At 33.1% G+C, this 21471-nt stretch overlaps 1 protein-coding gene across 4 annotated transcripts in view; it reads left to right on the forward strand.

Annotated features, from left to right (window-relative positions):
- Positions 1 to 21471, forward strand: part of GALNT13 (polypeptide N-acetylgalactosaminyltransferase 13) — a 520150-nt gene that overhangs the window by 59041 nt on the left and 439638 nt on the right. For 3 of the 4 annotated variants that reach the window (XM_023516812.1, XM_023516813.1, XM_023516814.1), the window contains exon 1: positions 279 to 465. In XM_023516812.1, the coding sequence (XP_023372580.1) occupies positions 324 to 465 (142 nt within the window). In that variant the 5' untranslated portion in view covers positions 279 to 323. Of the gene's footprint in view, positions 1 to 220; positions 466 to 21471 lie in introns of those variants that run through there. The other variant, XM_003795944.2, reaches the window with a different exon arrangement.

The following is a 21471-nucleotide window of genomic DNA, read 5'->3' on the forward strand; positions in this document are numbered from 1 at the left end:
TGGTGGTAGATCTAGGGTTCAGTATTAGTATTGTAGCCACCTGGCTTGCTGACAACTTTCATTTACCTGGGCTTTCAATGTCAAATTTGAAATGCTGCCATATCTGTGATATCTGGGAATATTAAATAAGTCAAATATTTTGTGCTATGTATGAAATATATACATACAAAAAAAAATAAGTACAGTAATGCAATTTCCTTTTTTTTTTTTTTTAATACAGTGGAATGTATCCTGCCTTTATCTTGGAGTTCATCTCTGTGGCTTGGATTTATCACAATAGCATTTGCTGTCCATCTGTGTGTTAACTAGAAATCAAGAAAGACATGAGGAGATTTGTTTACTGCAAGGTGGTTCTGGCCACTTCACTGATGTGGGTTCTGGTTGATGTCTTCTTACTCCTGTACTTCAGTGAATGTAACAAATGTGACGACAAGAAGGAGAGATCCCTATTACCTGCATTGAGGGGTAAGTGCTTATGAAGCAAGAATTATTTTTGTAAGGGTGAGAATTGTGATGATTCTTTATAAATCATAGACACTCTAAAAGGAGAGCAGTTTTGCCTTAGTGAGTTAGGCGATTATTTTGACAGCACTGTTAATGTACATTTAACAAGGAAGAAGCTATTTTACTTCTCTTGGTTTTAGGTGTCTTTTTGGAAGAAATAAGAAGAGTTAGCTAGCCAGTAAGATACCTTCCAATGCTATTAAATTCTTAGTGTTCTGTGACTGTATGAAAAGAACAACTGAGTGAACGTTCAAACTGGGCAGAATTTTAAACTACACTCTTTTGAAGCCAAAAGCTTTTAAAAGCCAAGTACATGACCAAAAAGGACAAAACGACTAAAGTGAGGCAGGTGGAGATTGTGGCAACCTGGAAGTATGCATGTTATCATGAAAACTTCCAAAACAGTTAAAAAACATAATTTTTGGAAAAAAAAAAAACACACACACACATTAGTGTCCAGATTCCATCTATGGATCATATTGCTCTATGTTAAGTGCAAAAAATAATTTCAAGTAATTGTAAAGTCAGTGTGACTCCCTGTATTCCTCTGGAGTGACCAGTTTCAGTGACTAGATGGGAGTGAATTCTATATAAACACAACGATTTGTATAAATGGGCATGGAGATTCATTTCCTGCAAAGTGATTCAAAGTAATTTCCTGCAAACAATTTTCTCCATGCTTTCCTTTTTTGCTGATTTCAAGAACTATAAATATATTTCTGAAATATTCCTAGTAAAATGATGCTCTAAAGTCCTTAAGGGTGCCCAGAATTAGTTTCATTCTCACTGGACTAACATGTATTCTCTGACTAGCAAAGTTTTCTGCATAAATATCACAAAGCAAACTTTAATTGAGTCTCAGTTGAGATGTTGTTGAAAAGTGATTCTGTACCAACTAGTTGAGATATCCATTTATTTAATAAATGCCATCTGCTTTTTACAGATATTTAGGGGGTTATTTACTAATTAAAATATTTTAATAAACAGGACTTCATTTAAACTATATCATTGTATGAGGTTTAGGGAAACACAGAAGAGCATTTCCAAAAATTAGTTTTTTTCTTTTGTTGTTGTTTTTATTTTTGTTTTAGAGACAGAGTCTCACTTTGTCACCCTCAGTAGAGTGCTATGGTGTCACAGCTCACAGCAACCTCCAGCTCTTGGGCTTAGGGGATTCTCTTGCCTCAGCCTCCCGAGTAGCTGGGACTACAGGTGCCCACCACAATGCCTGGCCATTTTCTTGTTGTAGTTTGGCCAGGGCCGGGTTTGAACCCACCACTGACAGTATATGGGGCGCCTGCTCACTGGGCCACAGGCGCTGCCCCAAAAATTAGTTTTTTGAAAAAAGGGTATTTTAGATATCTTAGATTTGTTTTAGATTGTAAAAGTACTCTTTCTCAATTGGAATTCTAAATATCTTCATCTTTTGTTCAAACTGGGTTTAACTTTCTCACTGCAGTTTTTGACAACTACAAAGAATTTAGGTAAAGTACTTTTGAAGTGACTGAGCTTAGACCTATTTAGGTAGTTTATATGCATTTTTTATGCCTTTATGCTACAATTATTCTGAAAGGAGAACATTATGAGTCCATCAGGTTTTGACAAATGAATACAGGGACTGATTTGCTGATCTTTAGCTAAAACCCCAGAATAAATCAACCTTCTCTCCTTCTTTGTTAGAATCAGGTGAGCTGCTGCTTGGCTGAAAGTAGAAATATGTTTTGATAAATCACTTCAGTTTGGAATGATTGCTCTGTCATTTGCTGAACGAAGACATCTAGATTGGTCACAAAAAATGTCATAACCTGATTCAGCAAAACTCTCATAGCTTTTTCTGAAAGTACCAAAAAAGTACTGTTTTGGTTATTTTCATCCTTAATGCTCAGTCGTAAATCTCAAAATGTAAAATTTAATGATGCAAGGCAAAAATAATAACAATTCATTGGACTTAAATTGTAAAATGAAACTACATTCTCTTTATTTGTAAGACTTGTAGTCTTAGTGCATTTGAGCTATTATAATAAAATACCATAGCCCAGGTGGCTGAAAAACAACAGAAATTTATTTCTCAGAGTTGTGGAGGCTGGGAAGCCCAAGACCGAGGTGCTGACAGATGTGGTATCCAGATGAGGGATTGTTCCTCATAAACAACTGTCTTCTTGTTAATCTCACACAGAGAAGGATTGAGGGATCTGGGACATACTTTATAAAAACACTAATTCCATATGTGATGACTTCACTTTCATGACCTAATCATACCCTAAAGGCCCCACTTCCTAATATTATACTTGAGGGTTTGGATTTCAACATATGAATTTTAGGGGATACAAACTTTCGCTCTATTGTATTTGTTTAATATTTTATTTTATTTGGCTTCAATAAATGGAAAATAGACTCAAGGGTGTTAATTTGTATTACTTATTATTTCAGACTATTACATTATTTAGGAATTTATACTATGTATTCAAAACATTTTATTTCCAATCAGTTGAGGCTGTGCCAAGTAAGCTTGACTGAAATTTTCATTTTCAAAATATGCTAAAAATAGGCTTTCTGACTTAAAAAATTGATCTTTCTGCACCTATGTGTTTTCATTATTAAAAGAAAGATTTTGAAGTAGGTGGTTTCTAAGATCACTTATATTTCTGAATTTTAAGTAATTTCTAAGTACCAAATATTAGCATAGATTATGACTTAATTTTTGAGGCCTTTTCATTTATACATTCATCAATTCATCAATTATTTATTAAGGGCTTAGTCTAGGGGATATAACCAAGGTCCCTGCTATTTGCTATTTGGGATACAAGGGAAATGAGTTCTTTCCTGTCATGGAGTTTATAGTCAGCCATAAAGTAAACATTTCTCTCTGTCTGTGTCCCTCCTTCTCTCTCTCTCTCTTTCCACATAATGAGGTTTCTGTCAATGACAGACTACGTACTACGTATATGATGGTGGTTCCATAAGACTGTAATATTGTTTTTTTTACTCTATCTATTATATTTTACATATGTTTAGACACACAAATACTTACCAATCTGTTACAATTACCTACAGTATTTAATACAGTAACACATTGCATAGGTTTGTAGCCTGGGAACAATGGGCTGTACCTGTAACCTTGCTGTGTAGTAGACTATCCTGTTTAGGTCTCAGGAAGTGCATTCTATGATGTTTACACAATGACGATGTTGCATAACAGTGCATTTCTCAGAACGTAGTCCCACTGACAAGCCACATGTGACTGTGTGCATTCAACTATAAAGGTAAAGTAATTTATAAATTACTTTATCTAGTGGGTATCAGGATGAGGAACAAGGATGATTTATGTAGAGACTATTAGATAAAAATTCACAGAGGCAATGGCATTAACATTGTGGTCTGCAGCAAGAGAGTATCAAATGACTAGTAAAAGAAGAAAATTCTAAAAATTTCATGGGATGATAAAGATCTGGGACACTCAGGATGTTTCCAAAGGGAAAATGCAGAGTAGAGATGTGACGATTAGAATACTTTTTTTTTTTTTTTTTTTTAGTATTTCAGGTTAATGTCGGGGTGGTTACATAGTTTACCTTTGGAGGGTTAAAGTCTGAGTTGTACATGTGTCCTTCAACCAGAAGTGTAGAATACACCCATGCAATGCGCCTGTTGGGTGGGAACTTACCCCTCCCCTTCATCTCTTCCCTACACTTGAATTTTATTGAATTTTTTCTCGCATGTGAGGATGTAGGTGTTAATCTACCAGTTTCAATTTAGTACTGAGTACATGTGGTATTTGTTTTTCCATTCTTGTGCTACTTCACTGAGGAAAATGGTCTCTAATTCCATTCAGGTAAGAACTTAAAATTTAGAGAATTAGGACTAGTATTGAAACAAAAGGGGCACAAGAGCCAACTGTTCAAAGGAATAGACTTAGACCTTGCATACAGAACCACACATATTGGAATGTCCAGTACATGACAGAGGAGGTGCTGCCCATCAGTGTGAAAAAGAGGGGCTGTTTAAAAAATAGAATGAGAATAAAGTGTCAATCAATGTGTAAAAAGATGAAATTGGATGCTAGTTCATATTACAAACCAATACAAATGTTGGTGGTATTAAGAATTTAAAAGTCAAAAACCCCCAAAATTGTAGCTGAAAAATATTTAAGCATCTGTAACACCTCAGAATAGGGAAAAACTCCTAAATAAAACAAAAAAAATATAATAATGAAACATAGTGTTGATAAATTTGACAGTATTAAATTTGAAAAAGTTGGTTTATTCAAATAAACCTTAAAGAAAGGGAAAAATAGGATTCACGTATTATAGAATATATTTAAAGAAAACATAATGGACAAATTATAAGAATATATAAACATTAATTATAGTATATCAAGTATATACATAATAATTTTCCTGTTATCCATAAGAAAAGTTCAAATAACCCAATAGAAAAAAATGGGCAACATAACTGAATAGATATTTTATAGAAAAGAAAACACATATGGTTAAAAAATTTATGAAGAAATAATTAACATCAGTTGTAATTAGAGAATACAGATAAAGGTTATAATGACTTATCATTTGTATTTATTCAATTGTCCAAAATTACAAAGGCTGATAATACCAATTATTAGAGATGCTGTATGTCTACATATTTGTGATAACTTCAGTTGCTAGTTTGGCATTATCTCTGAAATATGAACATTTGTACATGAATCAGCACTTATAGTCATACATCCAAGAAAATTTCTTGCACATGAACAAATATATATAGCACTACTATTTATAAAAATAAAATCTGAATATAGTCCATACGTCAGTCAATGGAATGGATATTGGTGTATCAATGCAAGGAAATATTATATAGTAATCAAAATGGTTGAACTCTAGAGATTTTCATCAACATGAATTAATCTTAAGAAAAAACAGTAAATTAAGTGTAAAAGTTATATCTTTCAAAGAAGTTATATAACATAATACATCTTGAAAAGCTAATAGCAGCTAATTTTGAAAGTATACAAGTATACAAGATAATACAAGACTTTGTAAAAAGCAAGTGAAGCTAATTATGAATAGGGGACTTAAGATCTTGGCCTTCATACGTTAGTGGAGACATGGGCATGGGATGGGGTGAATATTTTGAATGGATGTAGGGCATTACTAGGGTCCTAGATTTGGTTATGAGTTTGATATGTCTATGTGATGTGAGTTTGGTTATGAGTTTGATGTGGATATATACATATCCATATTGTATGGATAAATAAATGAATGAATAACATCCAGTGAATGTATTTGAAAAAGTGGGAAGCTACTGAATGGGTTTTTAAAACACAGCACATGGAATTAGATCTGTATTACAGAAAAATTGCTGTGGATATATGCAGAAAATGAATTGAAAAAGAACCCCTCTCTTTGAGGGGACTGGATAGAGGGCTATGGCAGTTTTCCATGCATTCTATGTAGAAGTAATACCTTCTTAGAGCAGAATAGTGGGGAGTGAGGGGTGAATGAAGTAGGTAAAATCAAGAGGCATTTAAAATATAATCGTAGGGCATGACTGGCTTTGGCAAGTCTAAGAATTGGAAGTGTCAAGGACAGGTCTCTGGTTTCTTACAGGGCTCTGTTGGATATAATTTTCTGAGAGTGGAGAGAAGGTACAAGATGATTTGTGGGTGGACATTGAGTTTATTTTGGACATATCCAGTATGAGACACTTGCTAGGTAACTAAATGGAGCTATTCTGTAGGAAGTTAGCTACGTTATTAAACTCTAATATCAAACTTAAAAAGTGATCACTTTTATAGACATCTTTCTAAAATGGATGACATTTTATCTTCTTTTTAAATGGAATAGATGTTGTATAATTGAGTCTTTGTTATAGAGTCAGCATTATCATCTTACACATCAGTTATGGATGGTGCTGTAAAAAAGGAGATGATTTCAGGGACTTCATGGAGCAAGTACGCCTGTTCCAATATGAGATACAGACCCATGATTCCTATTTCTTTTCTTGATTTCCAAAGGACTGCTTTTGGTAACATAAATACTTGTTCAGAGGGGATACGTTAACTCTTTAATGGCACTCTTGTTCTACCTAAAATTAAAATGCAGGAAAGGATATTTCTAACTCCAAAATGGCATGGACTACTAAATAAGTGCTCTTAGTTCAGAAGCATTAGAATAGGTATTTGAGAAAATAGGTATTTAAAACCTGCAATGATGCTGCAGGGCATCTGCAAACATTTGGGGGAAATTTGAGGTCATGTGGCAGGTTTGCATGAGCTCTCTGTCACAGTGGATTCTGGAATCATCCCACCCCACTAGTGGCTTATCTCCTTAGGCAAGTAAAACAACTTCTCTGGGCCTCAACTGTCGCATCAAATGGAAGTGAATCATGATTCATAAATTGTGTTGGAGTCAATATGTTTTTAGATTTTTTAAAATAAAATTATAGACAATGAACTATTTTAGTGTTTGGCTTTTGGTTAATCCTTATGTGAGGTAGTGTTTGAGATAAGAAATGGACATACGGAAGTGATATAAAGGGTAGGGGTATGCGGCAATACCCCCAGAGGTGACTTATCGTCACGAATTGCAAAAAGAATATGAGACGACATTCTTGAAGGGAAGGAAACCTAACTTTCTTTACCTTACTCTGAATTTTAAACATAGATTCATAGTTATTCATTAAACATACATAGGAAATAAAATTGACTTTCAAAAGAAGGAAAAAGATCAAGAAAAGAATTTTTGATTGAGAGAAAAGGTAAGTATGTGATAACAACAATACAACAATAATTTTAAGTATCATCTCTTGTAAATTATTCACAACTTCTACATTAGTTAATTTTCACAAAAATATCTGTGACATAGGGGTTATTATTATTCTTATTTTACACATAAGAGACTGAGGCAGAGGAAAGCTAAAGGATCTTGCCAAAATTTTAACAGGCAATGTAATAGGATTTGTCTATTATACTGTAAACTCAAAAAGGGACTCTGTGCTCAGTCAATGCCAGGTTGCAATGGCGTTCATTTGGATAACAATGTGGAGTTACATATTCTCAAAACTTGAACGGAGTGTTTTGTTTTCATTTTCAGAGTCATCCTAAACTCTTCAGATGTCCCTAGCCAGTAAGAAGTATAAATCTTTTTTTTTTTTTTTTTTTTTTTTTTGAGACGGAGCCTCAAGCTATCCCCCTGGGTAGAGTGCCATGGCATCATGCTAACAGCAACCTCCAACTCCTGGGCTCAAGCGAGTCTCCAGCCTCAGCCTCCCAAGTAGCTGGGACCACAGGCGCCTGCCACAACGCCCGGCTATTTTTTGGTTGCAGCCGTCATTGTTGTTTTGCCGGTCCGGGCTGGGGATTCGAACCCGCCACCTCAGGTGTACGTGGCTGGCGCCTTAGCCGGTTGAGCCACAGGCGCCGAGCCAAGAGGTATAAATCTTACCCAGGGGTTGATTGCACCTTTTTTGGCATTTTAAAGTTCTGCCAAGTTACTCTTATTTACTGATTCAGACCTTCTTACTGTTGCTCTGAATTGGGGGAAATCAAGAAAATGAGTGGATTTGCTGACCAGTGATTTAGATTCAATACCTCCATATTTCCTTTATTCTTCAGGAAGACCACTGGTTCTTCTTATAAATTCAAGGAGACAAGTGGCCTTCTTTTCTTAGATTATTGACAATAGGCTGTTATTTTTTGTGGTGAAGTGATTTTTATTCTTCTAGGTAGATACCTAGTAATGGGATTGCAGGGTTAAATGGAAGGTATACTTTTATTTATTTTTATTAGATCATAGCAGTGTACTTTACTGCATTTATGGGGTACAATGTGCTGATTTTATATGTAATTTGGAATGTTTACGTCAAACTGGTTAACACAGCATTCACCTCACTTATTTAATTGTTGTGTTTAGACATTTATACTCTACTATTAATATATTTGATATGTATGCTTGCAATATGCACAGTAGGTGAGGTCCCACTGATTACCCTCCCTCCACCCGTCCACCCCCTCCCCTCCTCTCACCCTCCTCTTCTTTCCTTTTTTTCTGAGCTATAATTATGTTTTATTTTTCATATGAAAGTGTGGGTGACAATATATTGATTTCATAATAGTATTGAGTACATCATGTATTTTTTTTTCATTCTTGAGATAGTTTACTAAGAAGAATATGATCCGCTCCATCCATGTAAACATAAAAGAGGTAAAGTGTCCATCTTTTTTTGACTACATAATAGTCCATGGTATACATATACCACAATTTGTTAATCCATTCATGGGTCGATGGGCACTTGGGTTGCTTCCATGACTTGGCAATTATGAATTGGGCTGCAATAAAAATTCTTGTGCAAATGTCTTTGTTATAAAGTGGTTTTTGGTCCTCTGGATATATATCTAGTAGAGGAATTGCAGGATTGAATGGCAGGTCTACTTTTAGTTTCCTAAGTGTTCTCCAAACTTATTTCCAGAAGGGATGAATTAGATTGCATTCCCACTAGCAGTGCAGAAGTGTTCCTATCTCTCGACATCCACGCCAAAATCTGTAGTTTTGGGATTTTGTTATGTGGGGTAATCTTACTAGAGTTAGATGATATCTCAAAGTAGTTTTGATTTGTATTTCTCTGATGATTAAAGATGATGAGCATTTTTTCATGTGTCTGTAGGCCGTGTACCTGTCTTCTGCAGTGAAGCTTCTGTTCAAGTCTCTTGCCCACAATGAAATGGGATCACTTGTTCTTTTCTTATTAAGTTTGAGTTCTCTGTGGATTCTGGTTATCAACCCTTTGTCAGAAACATAACCTGCAAATATCTTCTCCCATTCTGAGGGATGTCTGTTTGCTTTACTTACTGTGATCTTGGCTGTGCAGAAGGTTTTTAGTTTGATCAGATCTTAGTAATGTATTTTTGGTGTAGTTTCAATTGCCTGGGGGGTCCTACTCATAAAATATTCTCCCAGGTAGTTTCTTCAAGTGTTTCCACTGCACTCTCTCCAAGAATCTTTATACTTTCATGTCTTAAGTGCCAATAGGCTATTATATCACCCCTTCCTGTTGTTGCTTTCTAAATGATCAATGACCTCTTCATAGTCATTCACTCATTTATTAAATAGTGAATTTCTATTGAATTCATTTGATTAATCTTTGCTGCTTCATGGGATAATTTCTATGCATGAAGGGAAACTGAGGACTGGTGAATTAAAGTATTACCACTAACAGAAGATTTTCCCTGCTATTTAAAATATATAGTTTTGCCTTGTGTGTGATACGGAGAAGAGTGTGATTGATTAAAATGCATTGTCAGTATTGGAATTATTCTGAGTAAATTATGACTACCTGTGGTAATTTCAGGTGGTAATATTTATAATCTTACAAAAAGTATATAGAGGTAACTGACTTGAGCTAAGGGTGTATCTTCTCCAGATAATTTCCAATTAGTCCTATAGATAGTTTCCAAAAATTAATAGCCCTCATAAACTTTTGACCTCTGATACTTGCTTTGCTTTTTTATACTCTTATCCATAATTTACTCTTATACATGTGCCAGTCCACACAGACATATGAAAATAAGAAATAAATTGTAATAATGAACAATTATTAGGTGTTACTGTGATGGGTGCTTTATACATATTATTTCAATTAATTTTCAAAGCATCAGTGAGGGTAAGTTATATTATTGCCACTATTTACATATGAGAAGGTGAGACACAGTGGGTTAATTAAATTCCCCAAGGTTGAAAAACTCTAGGAGAGAAGAAAGGATTCACAGCCTGGTTTGTCAGACTTCCAATCCATACTTGAACCACTAGGCTGGATTATGCTGTTCCTGACTCAGTTATGCCTAAGTCACAGCGCATCTTTTAGACAAAGTAATAATAACATTTATATACTATTTATTTATAAAATATTTATTTAAATAGGGATATTTCTGGAGGACATGGAAGGATATAACCACAGCTTAGGTGTAAAAACAAAACAGAAAACAGAAAAAAAAAAGTCTTATTAGAACTTAAGGGAAAAGTACTTTTGTCAGGCTCAACTTGTCTGAATTTAGACTTTACCATTTTCAGATATATTAAGCCTCTTTAGGAAACTGATTAATTTAGGTTGCAATTTTCCTCGGTAGTGACCTCTCGGGCTAAGCATCTGAAGTCTTAGAAAGGATAGTTAAATACATTAAAAACAATAGTGAAGCACTGTTCTGTAGCTTAGCAAGAATGACTGATATTAATCTTATATCCATTCATTCAATAAAAGTACTAGTCTAAGTACTGTGTAATGTACAGAATTTAATCAAGTAAAACCTCTGTGTTTAAGAATCATATGTAGATGCCAACAGCTGTATCAGTATAAAATAGGAAACTCATTATTACATCTAAAGTGACAGGTTATCTAAGACAGTAACATTTTCAGTACAGTAGCAACATACACAATATTAAAAGTAAGGAGAGGACATACCAAACCTTGAGAATATTCAAAACTCTGAAGCTGGAATATTTAAAAGTAATAAAATTATGTATACATATACACAGAGGGTGCCAAAAAGTAGTGTTAATGATACATACTGATAACATTTATTATCTTGCATATTGTACCTTGTATCCCTTATAATTGCAGGTCAAACATGACTTGAGTATTATAATTTTAATACAGTTTTTCCTTTCTTAGGGAAAAAAAAAAGAATCATACATAGAATAAGATAAAGATCTAATTTTCCTCCATCTTGATACGATTTGGCCAAAGCCTTTTTAACTGGAATTGTATTATATCTGTGGTTCAACTGGAGAGAATCCATATCTTTTTTGTTTGTTTTGTTTGTTTGTTTGAAAATTACCAAGAAGTAGGTAATACAGTTACAAAACAGGACTCATAGTTAGTTGATAAGTAAATCTCCAAGTAAATACAGCTTTAGGAACAGTTAAGGAATTTTATTCTCTAAATCAACCTTATTGATGTATGTGATAAAATGCCTCATTTAAAGTATAAAATTTGATGAGTTTTGCTAACTTGATCCCAGGTTCCACCTCCCTCTGTTGCCCAGGTGAGAATGCCATGGCATCAGCCTAGCTTACAGCAACCTCAAACTACTGGGTTGGGATGATCCTCTTGCCTTAGCCTCTGGAGTATCTGAACTACAGGCACCCTTCACAAGGTCCAGCTAAGTTTTCTATTTTTAGTAGAGACTGGGTAGCTTTAGCTCAGGCTGGTGTTGAACTCTAGGGCTTGAAGACTGAACTCCAGTCTCAGTCTCCCAGAGTACTGGGACTTCAGTTGTGAGCAACCTTGCTGGGCTAGAATCCATATGTTTTCAATGCTGAATTCTCTTACCTGTGAATTTTAAATCTATTGCAATGTCTTTCAAATAACTTGTATATGTTTTTGCATACAGAGATTATACATGTTTTGTTAGATGTAATCCTAGGTTTCTTATGATTTTGTGTAATATCTTAACTTTTTCATTAAAATTAAATAATTATCAAAAAAAACACATGTTCTAGTGGAGACACAAAGTGGATATAAATAATTTTTATTTTGTAAAATTGAAAGTGATTGCTGCCCCTATAAAGGTACTAAATTAGCTACTATGAAAGTTAGGAAACCTTAAAACATATTAATTTTGTGGGTATGTGAAAATTGGGATAGAAGGATAACAGGAAGAAGTACCAGGAAAATGCTGTTGCCTTTATCAAAATAAGGATATAAGAAACCAGTGAATTAGTTGATTGAAGCAAAATTGGATGTAAAGGGAATTTCTAGATTTTAGCTTGGAAATTTGGAGTAAAAACAGACTTTAAAGGACTTTGCCTGTTGCGTAAAGTAATTTTAACTGTTTTCTAGGAAAAGGGAAAGGGGACCAGTTAAAAGTTTCTGGAAAAGAAGTGTATATTGATCATCAATTGTGGGTTAGAAGGAGAATTAATGCTGACAATTACATATATAAGACAATTTTTATCTTTATTTAAATAAAGGCTCACATACTAAAGTTCTATTCATTAGTTAAAAACATTTGAATTAGTAACTAAGTGAAATATTAGGCTACTTAAGTTGTTCATTTGGAAGATTAATTGGTGAGAATAAGAAAAATTTTCTTTTTGTAAAATTGAGTTTAGTTATTATTTTAAAAAGCAATCACTGAAGTCTAAATTTATCAAAATATATGCATTAAGTGTGTGCATTTTTGCATATAAACTATGCATCAATAAAGCATTAAAAAGTAACTACTCAAAAATCTGTAGTAATTTAGTATTAAATAACTTCAGATAACTGATACAATAAACATCATTTGAGTGGTGATATTAGGTAGATTAAGAAGGAATGCCTGTTTTCATGTTTTGTAGAGAAGAAAGGAATTCAGAATTATATAATGAAACTTAAGAAGTATAGTTTCTGTACTATTGTGAGAAGAGAGAATATATGAAATAAAGACAAAATAAAATCAACAGTATGTGTCTTTTGAAGACAAGATTTATTTTTCAATTTTATGAAGAGATTGATTGACTAGAGTGTGAGGACTAAATTATTTACCAAATAGATCACTAGAAAATGGGAATGGACAAATCTCTTTACCTGCTGGAAGTCATTGTCATTACAGGCATATGTTGTAGCAGAGAAAACTAGATAAGATAGACTTTTTTTTTTTTACATATACATTTGTTTATTAGTTTCCACTATTAACCTTCACAAAATTAAAAAAGGCTTAAAATTTAATAACAACAACAATGTTTAAAACAAAGACTAGAGAAAACCTCATAAAGAATGAACAGAGATGAATACATTCAGAAAAGAAAGAAATCAGATCATTGCTGCATCGAAATATTAAGCAATAATAATAATAATACAAAGAAAGTAGCATTCACATTGTCAAATAATAATATGTCTATTATAGAATGCTTTGACTCTGAGTTTCAGCATGGAGTCATCAGTTAACTTCTTCTTATTTTTTTCCAAACTCTCAAAAAATAAGATAGAATTTTTATAAGTTTTTCAACTTCTATAATCACCTAAAAGAGTGCCCAGCTCATAGTGAGTGTTATTTAATAATTGTTGACTGAACCAATGATCAGCTTGGTACTTTCAGAATGTTCTCATGATAGTAGATTTAAGAGTTTATAATGATTAAAAAATGAAATAATACTATGATTATGGCTAATGTAGGCATATAAGATATTGTTTAGGTTACACACATAGCCCATGCTTATAATATTCTCTTGTATCTTTACATGATCCATATAATTTGATTTACAGCCCAAACTGGTAAACTCATAGCCTGAGGACTATCTTTTTTCCTTGAAAGTCTGTCTTGTTGAATATATTGTCTACATACTATCTCTTGAATCTGTGATCCAGAGGATTAGAGGTCACTGCATATTGACATTATAGTAATGTTATCAGTGATAAGAGCACTAGATAAGGTAGGCATACTATGTGGGATATGTGGAATGAATCAATACACAGAAGAGACAGCAGCACACAAACATTTAGGAAAATTAGAGTGCAAAACTTTGAAAAAAGATGGAGGTAGGTGATATGGTATGTTTAATTCATTTGTAGAAAGCAAATAGAAAAAAGTATAGATAATAGAGAAAAAAGAGTATTGGAAAGTTTTAAAAGTAGAAAAATTCTATCAAAAATGAAAATTACCAAGAAGTAGGTAATACAATTATAAAACAGGACTCATAGTTAGTCAATAAGTAAATCTCCAAGTAAATACAGATTTAGGAACAATTAAGGAATTTCATTCTCTAAATTAACTTTATTGATAAAATGCCTCATTTAAAGTATAAAATTTGATGAGTTTTGCTAACTTGATCCCAGGTTCAACCTTATAATCATGATTCTCCTGAAATGTTCCCTCATACCTGTATACATTCATTTCCTCCATTCTACACTTAGGCAACCAGTGATCTCTGTTAGGTGACTATTGGTTGGCTTTGTCTATTCTAGAAAATCTGAATGAATGGAATTGTATACTATCAACTCATCTGTGGCTAGCTACTCTTGCTCACCATAAGGTTTTTTGTTTGTTTTGTTTTGTTTTTTAGAATAACATGAGGGTACAAATAATTAGGTTATTGTTTTCTTTTTTTAGGTAAAGGCCCAAGTTGTAGTTGAACTTTTCATCTAGGGGTTGTTCTGTATACCCTTATATTGTGCCCATTAGGTGAGAGCTTACCAATCCCCTTCCTCCTTCCCTATCCCATCTGCCTCCCCTTTGCTTTCCTCACTTAAATTAAAGTATTTTTCTCGTTTGGGCATGTAGTTGTTTTTCTATTTGTTTCGTATTAGTATTGAGTACCTTGGATATTTACTTTTCCATTCTTGTTATACTTTAACTAAGAAGAATGTGTTTCAAGTCCATCCAGGCAAATGCAAAAGATGTAAAGTCTACGTATTTTTAAATGGCTGAATAGATATACATATGCCACAGTTTATTAAATCATTCATGTGTTGATGGGCACTTGAGTTGATTTCATATCTTGGTGATTGTGAGTTGAGCTGTGATAAACATTCTACTGCAAATGTCATTATAGTAAATTACATCCCTAGTAATGGGATGGCAGGACAAAAATGGAAGGTTTACTTTTATCTCTCTCAGGATTCTCTATACTTCTTTCCAAAGAGGTTATATTAATTAGTTTGTAATCCCACCAGTGAAGTAAGAACTTGGTTCTTTGAAAAGAATAATAAAATCAATAAACCCTTGGCCAGTTTAGCTAGAAACAGAAAAGCAAGATCTCTAATAACCTCTATCAGAAAGAAAAAAGGAGAAATAACAACAGGTATCAAAAGATTATCACTGATTAGTACAAAAAACTCTATGACCAGATATTTGAAAATGTGGAGGAAATGGACTAAAACTCGAAATCATACCAACTCACTAGACTCAACTACAAAGAATTAGAAATTTTGAAAAGACCAAGACCAAACACTGAAGTTGCAACAATAATAACAAATCTTCTAAAATAGAAAAGTCCTGGGCCAGACAGTTTTACACTAGAATTCTACAAAACCTTCAGAGAGGTGCTCATACCTATATCATCATAAGGTTTTTGAGATTCATTTTGGTATTGAGTGTATCAGTTATCCTATTGCTAAAAGTAGTCTATTGTAAGGTGGTTTAGTTTGTTTCAAGCTACTATAACAGAATACCTGAGATTGGATAATTTTTAAAGCACAGAAATTTATTTCTTACAGTTCTGAAGGCTTGAAAATCCAAGATCAAGGCACCATCAAGTTAGGTCTCATGTTGCGAGATAGTGCCTTGTTGCTTTGCCCTTTGATGGGGAGCAATTTTATGTCCTCACGTGGCAAAAGAGCAAGAGAGAATGAACCTCCCCACAAGCCCTTTTTATAGGGCGATTAATCTATTCATCTCCTAAAGTGTCCCTATGCTTCCTGGTACATTCAACCTGGAGACCAAATTTCCAATGCATTTGGGGGACACATTCAGACCATACCATATGTATAAACTCCAATTTTTTTTTAACATTTTCACTTGATGGTGAACATTTAGGTTGTTCTATCTTTTTAATATTGTGAATAAAGCTGCTACATTCATACACAGACTTTGTGGGGACATATGCTTTCACAACTTTTGGGTTCTGAGTCATATGCTAAGTGTATGTTTAATTTTGTGAGATACTTCCAGTCTGTTTTCCCAAGTTGTTAGACTATTTTCAATTCCCTTCAGCAAAGTAGAAGAGATCTAGTTACTCCAAATTCTTGCCAACACTTCATAGCCAGCATTTTAAATTTTAGCCATTTTAGTGAGTTTATAGTGGTATCTCATTATGATTTTACTTTGCATTTCTGGATTACAATTGATATGGAGCTTCATTTTATGGGTTTATTTGGCCGGTTTTCTTTTATAAACTTCTGTTCAATTCTTTTCCTTATTTTTAATGCGTTCTTTCTCTGTGACTTTTTTTTTTTACTTATTTTTTTTAATGTGGTATCTATGAAAGAGCAGAGATTATTAATTTTGATGAAATCTATTGCATCTTATTTCTTTTATATTTCTTTTGGTGTCCTAGCTTAGAAATCTTTACCTTGCCAATGCCATGATTTTTTTTCTTTCTTTTTTTTTTTTGTAGAGTATGTATGGTTTTAGCTTTCAAGATTTGAGTTGTATTTTGTACACAGTGTGAGGAAAGTCAAAGTTTTGCTTTTTCAAAATAAAAATTCAATTTTTCCAGAAATATTTGATTCCTCAAGATAAAAAGTGTGAAATTTAAAAATAAGAGCAACATTTTTATGTACTATTTTTCAGTATGCATCTATAAATTTTTCTGTTGCTTATATAAATAATTGAGTTATAATTACAACCTATTTTTAAGAATTCATTGCATATTATGTGTAGTTGATATAAAATTTGTTAGATAACTAGAAAAAGATCCAAATTTTACTTACTAAATCTTTGCTGGTCTGTTGACTTGAAAAATAGCTAAAAATTTGATCTAGACTGGGTGCAGTGGATCTTGCCTATAATCCGAGCACTCTGCGAGGCTGAAGAGGATGGATTGCATAAGATCCGGCATTCCAGACCAGCCTGAGCAAGAAGAGCAACACCCTGTCTCTATTAAAAAAATAGAAAAAAACTAAGCAAGCATTATGGTGCAGGCCTGTAGTCCCAGCTACTCCAGATGCTGAGGCAAGAGTATTCCTTGAGCCAAGGAGTTTGAGGTTGCCTTAAGCTATGACTCCACCATGCTGTACCCAGGGCACAAAGTGAGACTTCATAAAAAACAAACAAACAAACAAAAAAACAAAACAAACAAACAAAAAAATCTAATTTAACGTCGTTTAAAAATCGTATTGTTTATTTTTGTGATAATAAAATTAATAAAGACTTATTGTAGAAAACAATAAAATACAAATAAAAGGAAAAGTATTTTGAATTCCATCCAAACAATGGCCTCATAATAAAAAAAAATTTGTTTTAAAAATGTCTTCAATCTATATATAATGAACATTTTGTTCTGAATGAGATATTCTTTCCAAATATGGTTTTAATAACAACATAATATTGTACTGTATAGCTGTATAATAATTTTCATAATATTTTGTCATTAATTTTCATGTAAATTTATTCTGATATTTAATCACTAAATACTGTGATTATGAATTTTTTTGAAATTATCTTTGAAAATGTTGCTCATTATATTCTTAGGCTAAATTCTTATTAATGCAGTTAACTTTTTAAAGATATAATTTTTTTTTATTAAGTCTCTTGTTAGATATTTTCAGTGATTTCCTTGGGAGCATGTTGATCTTTGTATCTTATCCTCAGTTGAGTATACTCATCTTACCAGAATATTTATAATTTAATTAAATTATTAAAAACCATATTTTCTGATCACAATCTTTTCAGTTTTTATGCTTTTACTTTTTTGCATTGAATGATTTGATAGTTATATATCTTATTTTAATGTAATAAAGAGAATATATTTTAATTTTGATAATTAATCTCTTATGACATATATTGAACTATATTTGCTTTTATTATATATTTTGATACTGAAATTAACACATAGTAAATCTTTTTATAAACCAAGTTCTCTATATTATATTTCATTCCACTGATCTGTCTTTTAAATCATATTCAAGACCTAAACAATTTTGATTATTTAAATTTATATTACCCAGTGAAGCACTTGGCAGGTTGTAGACTATTTAGGCTGGAGAATGACTACATTATAGTTTTGATTTTGGCTTTTCTAATTTCAGTGTGTTACCTATACCACTGGGTCATGTGTCCAACACTGAACTACTGATCTCCCACCAAAAGCTTGTTTACCTTAAGTCTTTTGTTTACCAAAAGTCTTCTCTACCTTAATTTGTAGCTGTTCCATCACTCCAGTCACTTAAGCCATAAAACTTAGATATTCTTTTCCCTTTTTTCCACATTCTATATTAGCAAATCATGTTTATTATTTCTTTAAAATATATTTATTATGGAATTCAAACCTAAGTCAAATCATGATATTCCTCTGCTTCAATCTCTTTGCTGACTCCCCATTACTCAAAGTAAAAACTAAAGTTCTCATAATGGCTTACCAAGTTCAATGCCATGAGCCTGGGGTCATATTGACTCCAGGTCCTGTTACTCTTCCCTAAGTCACTCCAATTCAGTCACTCTGACTTTCAATGCTGTTCTTATGTCAGAGCTTTTGCTTTGCTGACTCTTTTGCACGTACTGTTCTTTCTACAGTTTTCTTCACGTCTTATTTTTCTCCCTCACCTCTTTCAGGCATTACCTCAAATGTCACTCACGAAGTGTGGCCTCCATAAAGGTCACACTATTTGAAAATGTACATTGAATTGTTCCTCATTCCTACATTCTCTATCTTTTCTCTGTGTTTTTTCTTTTTTTACTGCTACATTTTTACCACTTGACATAAGTTTTAGTTATTTACATTTTTTTTCTTTTCTCCTTCCTTGCTCAACAACAATAATGCAAGTTTATTTATTTTACTGCTATATCCCGTGTGCCAAGAAGTGCCTAGCACATCAGTTGTATGAATGAGAGAAGGAATACTCAGTGAATACTTGTTTAATCCTGTCATGATAGAAGGATCTGCACAGCAATAATTCAAATGTTCCAAAAATAATTTACCACTGGAAAGAATCATTTCAAGACTGAAAATCAAAATCAATACACAACATAAGCAGCAGTATATAAACATGATCAATCTATCTAAGAAAGCATGAAGTTTCAAATATAGGTTTTCCAACAGCGGAAAGCATCATAGATTTTTTCTTTTATGACACAATTTTATAGTACTAAGAAAACCACACGCATTAATGTGTACACTAAATCTTTTTTTCATATTTTACACAAATTGGTAAATATTTAATAATCATTTTAGGGGGTCAAATAGTGTCTTGCAAAATTTCATGACAGCTTGGAATTGTAAAATTTGACCTATTTGGAGATAGGGTCTTTGCAAATATAATTAGTTAAGACTTGTGATGAGCTTATATGGGCTTATCAAAGACCCTAAGTCCAGTGATTGCTGTTCTTAGAAGAGGAGAAGGGAAAAAAAGACCCATGCACAGGAAGAAGAATTCCACATGAAAATGAAGGCAGAGAATAGAGTTATGCTGCCATAGACCAGTGAATGCCTGAGGCCACCTGAAGATGGACGAGGGAAGAAAGAATTTTCACCTAATGCTTTGGGAAGGAGCATATTTCTACTGACATCCTAATTTTGGACTTGTAGCCTCCAGAGTGGTGAGAGAATAAACTTTTGTTGTTTTTAGCCATCAAGTTTGTGGTTATTTGTTATAGAAGCCCCAGGAAATAAATAGAAGCACTAATAACCATATTTCAAATGGTTCATAGTCATAAAAGTACAGGAAGAGTGAAGACATGGCTTGTCCCAAATCACAAAATGATTGTGTCAGGATATTGATGTGATATTAAGAGTATTTCCTGGCCCACTATGCTACCACAATAACACTTCTTTCTCGTTCTAACTTTAATAGCAGGATAAAAAAGGAAATATTGCATAGTGTTATAAAGATATGAATACATTTTTTAAAAAGCCCCTCACTAAAATAAAAGCAAATAAATATGTAGTATTGAGAATATATAAAATTTTATCAACCTATCTAAGCAGACTGCTAGTTATTATATTTCATAATCGGAAGATTTTACTTTCATGACAAAAGGAGCTCTGAGTAAATTGGAAGCTACATCATAATATGTGCAGATAACCTTTTATGTTCACAGAGTCAAACTTACTAAGAGATTACTCAGAATAATCTATGAAGAGTCCTCATTGATAGAATTTATATTATGTAATATTTTATAATTAGTGCCCATACAACAAAGAGTGAGTGAAAAGAATAATGTTAGAGATGGTATTTGAGTTTTAGAGCTGATAATCTTAGAAATCATCAGCCTATTTTAAAATTTCTCAAGATTCTCAATGACATAGAAATACATTTTCAAATAAAATCTTATGTAAAGAAAGAGGGGTTGGTGGTATAGACTATGTTTTTTTTCCTAACAAAGTGCATCAGTTATCAAAGTTGGAAATGTAGTAGAGGCCAAGCTGAAAGTACCAAGAGCCTTGAGGATTCTAACCTATTGCTTGGAAATTTAGAAGTTATAGTGACTGCGCAATGGTGTCTACAATTTACAACCCTGATTTCTGCCTCACCAGTTTTATAATGTCTTTTCCTGAAATATATCACAATCATTATATCTCCTATACCCAATATTCTTAAGAGTTGTTGATGTTTACCGATACCTACTCAAAATTCATTAATATACTACATTTTGATGGAATATATTTTTTAGCTCTGTTTCTCACTGATGATTTCTGCAATCACAAGTTTATAGTAACCCATGTCTCCTCTCAACTCACATAGTACCTTATCTAAACCTGTACCATTATATTCTCATTATTTTTGGTTACTTTTGCAAAAAGACCAAGATTTTTGGTCTTTTTTGCTTCCTTAACATTGCTTTGAGATCAAAGCCTATGATTTATTTGTCACTTAAAGTAATCATCTAATGAAATATTACAAAAGATATAGAAAAAGTACAAAACCAACATTCAGTGAGTGAATAAACTTTGATCTGGTTTGGATGCCCTTTCCTGCTTTTACCTTAGCATAGCAGTTCTTTGAAGATATTTAAGTTATTTATGCTTTCACATGCCTACCTAGTGGAATGAAGTAACCAAGACCACATATAGATGATCTTGTCTTACCAGTTGACATGCAATATCTGGTAAAGTCTGTTTATGGTGGCTATGAACATTGTGTCCCTCCAATAAATATTTATTGAATGAACATTTGTAATAGGTCTCTATCTCAAGCTGAAGAACAATTCAATGTTTCCAATGATTTATAGACTTTTACTTTGACTAGTTCCTGAAATTATTTTGACATTGTCCCTTTTTTCTTTGAACCGTCTTGCTTCCTTGATGTTCCTACCTTACCAATCTTTTCTCCACACTGATGGCAGAT

This window comes from Otolemur garnettii, unplaced genomic scaffold, assembly GCF_000181295.1.
Source record: "Otolemur garnettii isolate 467f Iridium unplaced genomic scaffold, OtoGar3 scaffold00098, whole genome shotgun sequence".
In the NCBI taxonomy this organism is placed as follows: Eukaryota; Metazoa; Chordata; class Mammalia; order Primates; family Galagidae; genus Otolemur; species Otolemur garnettii.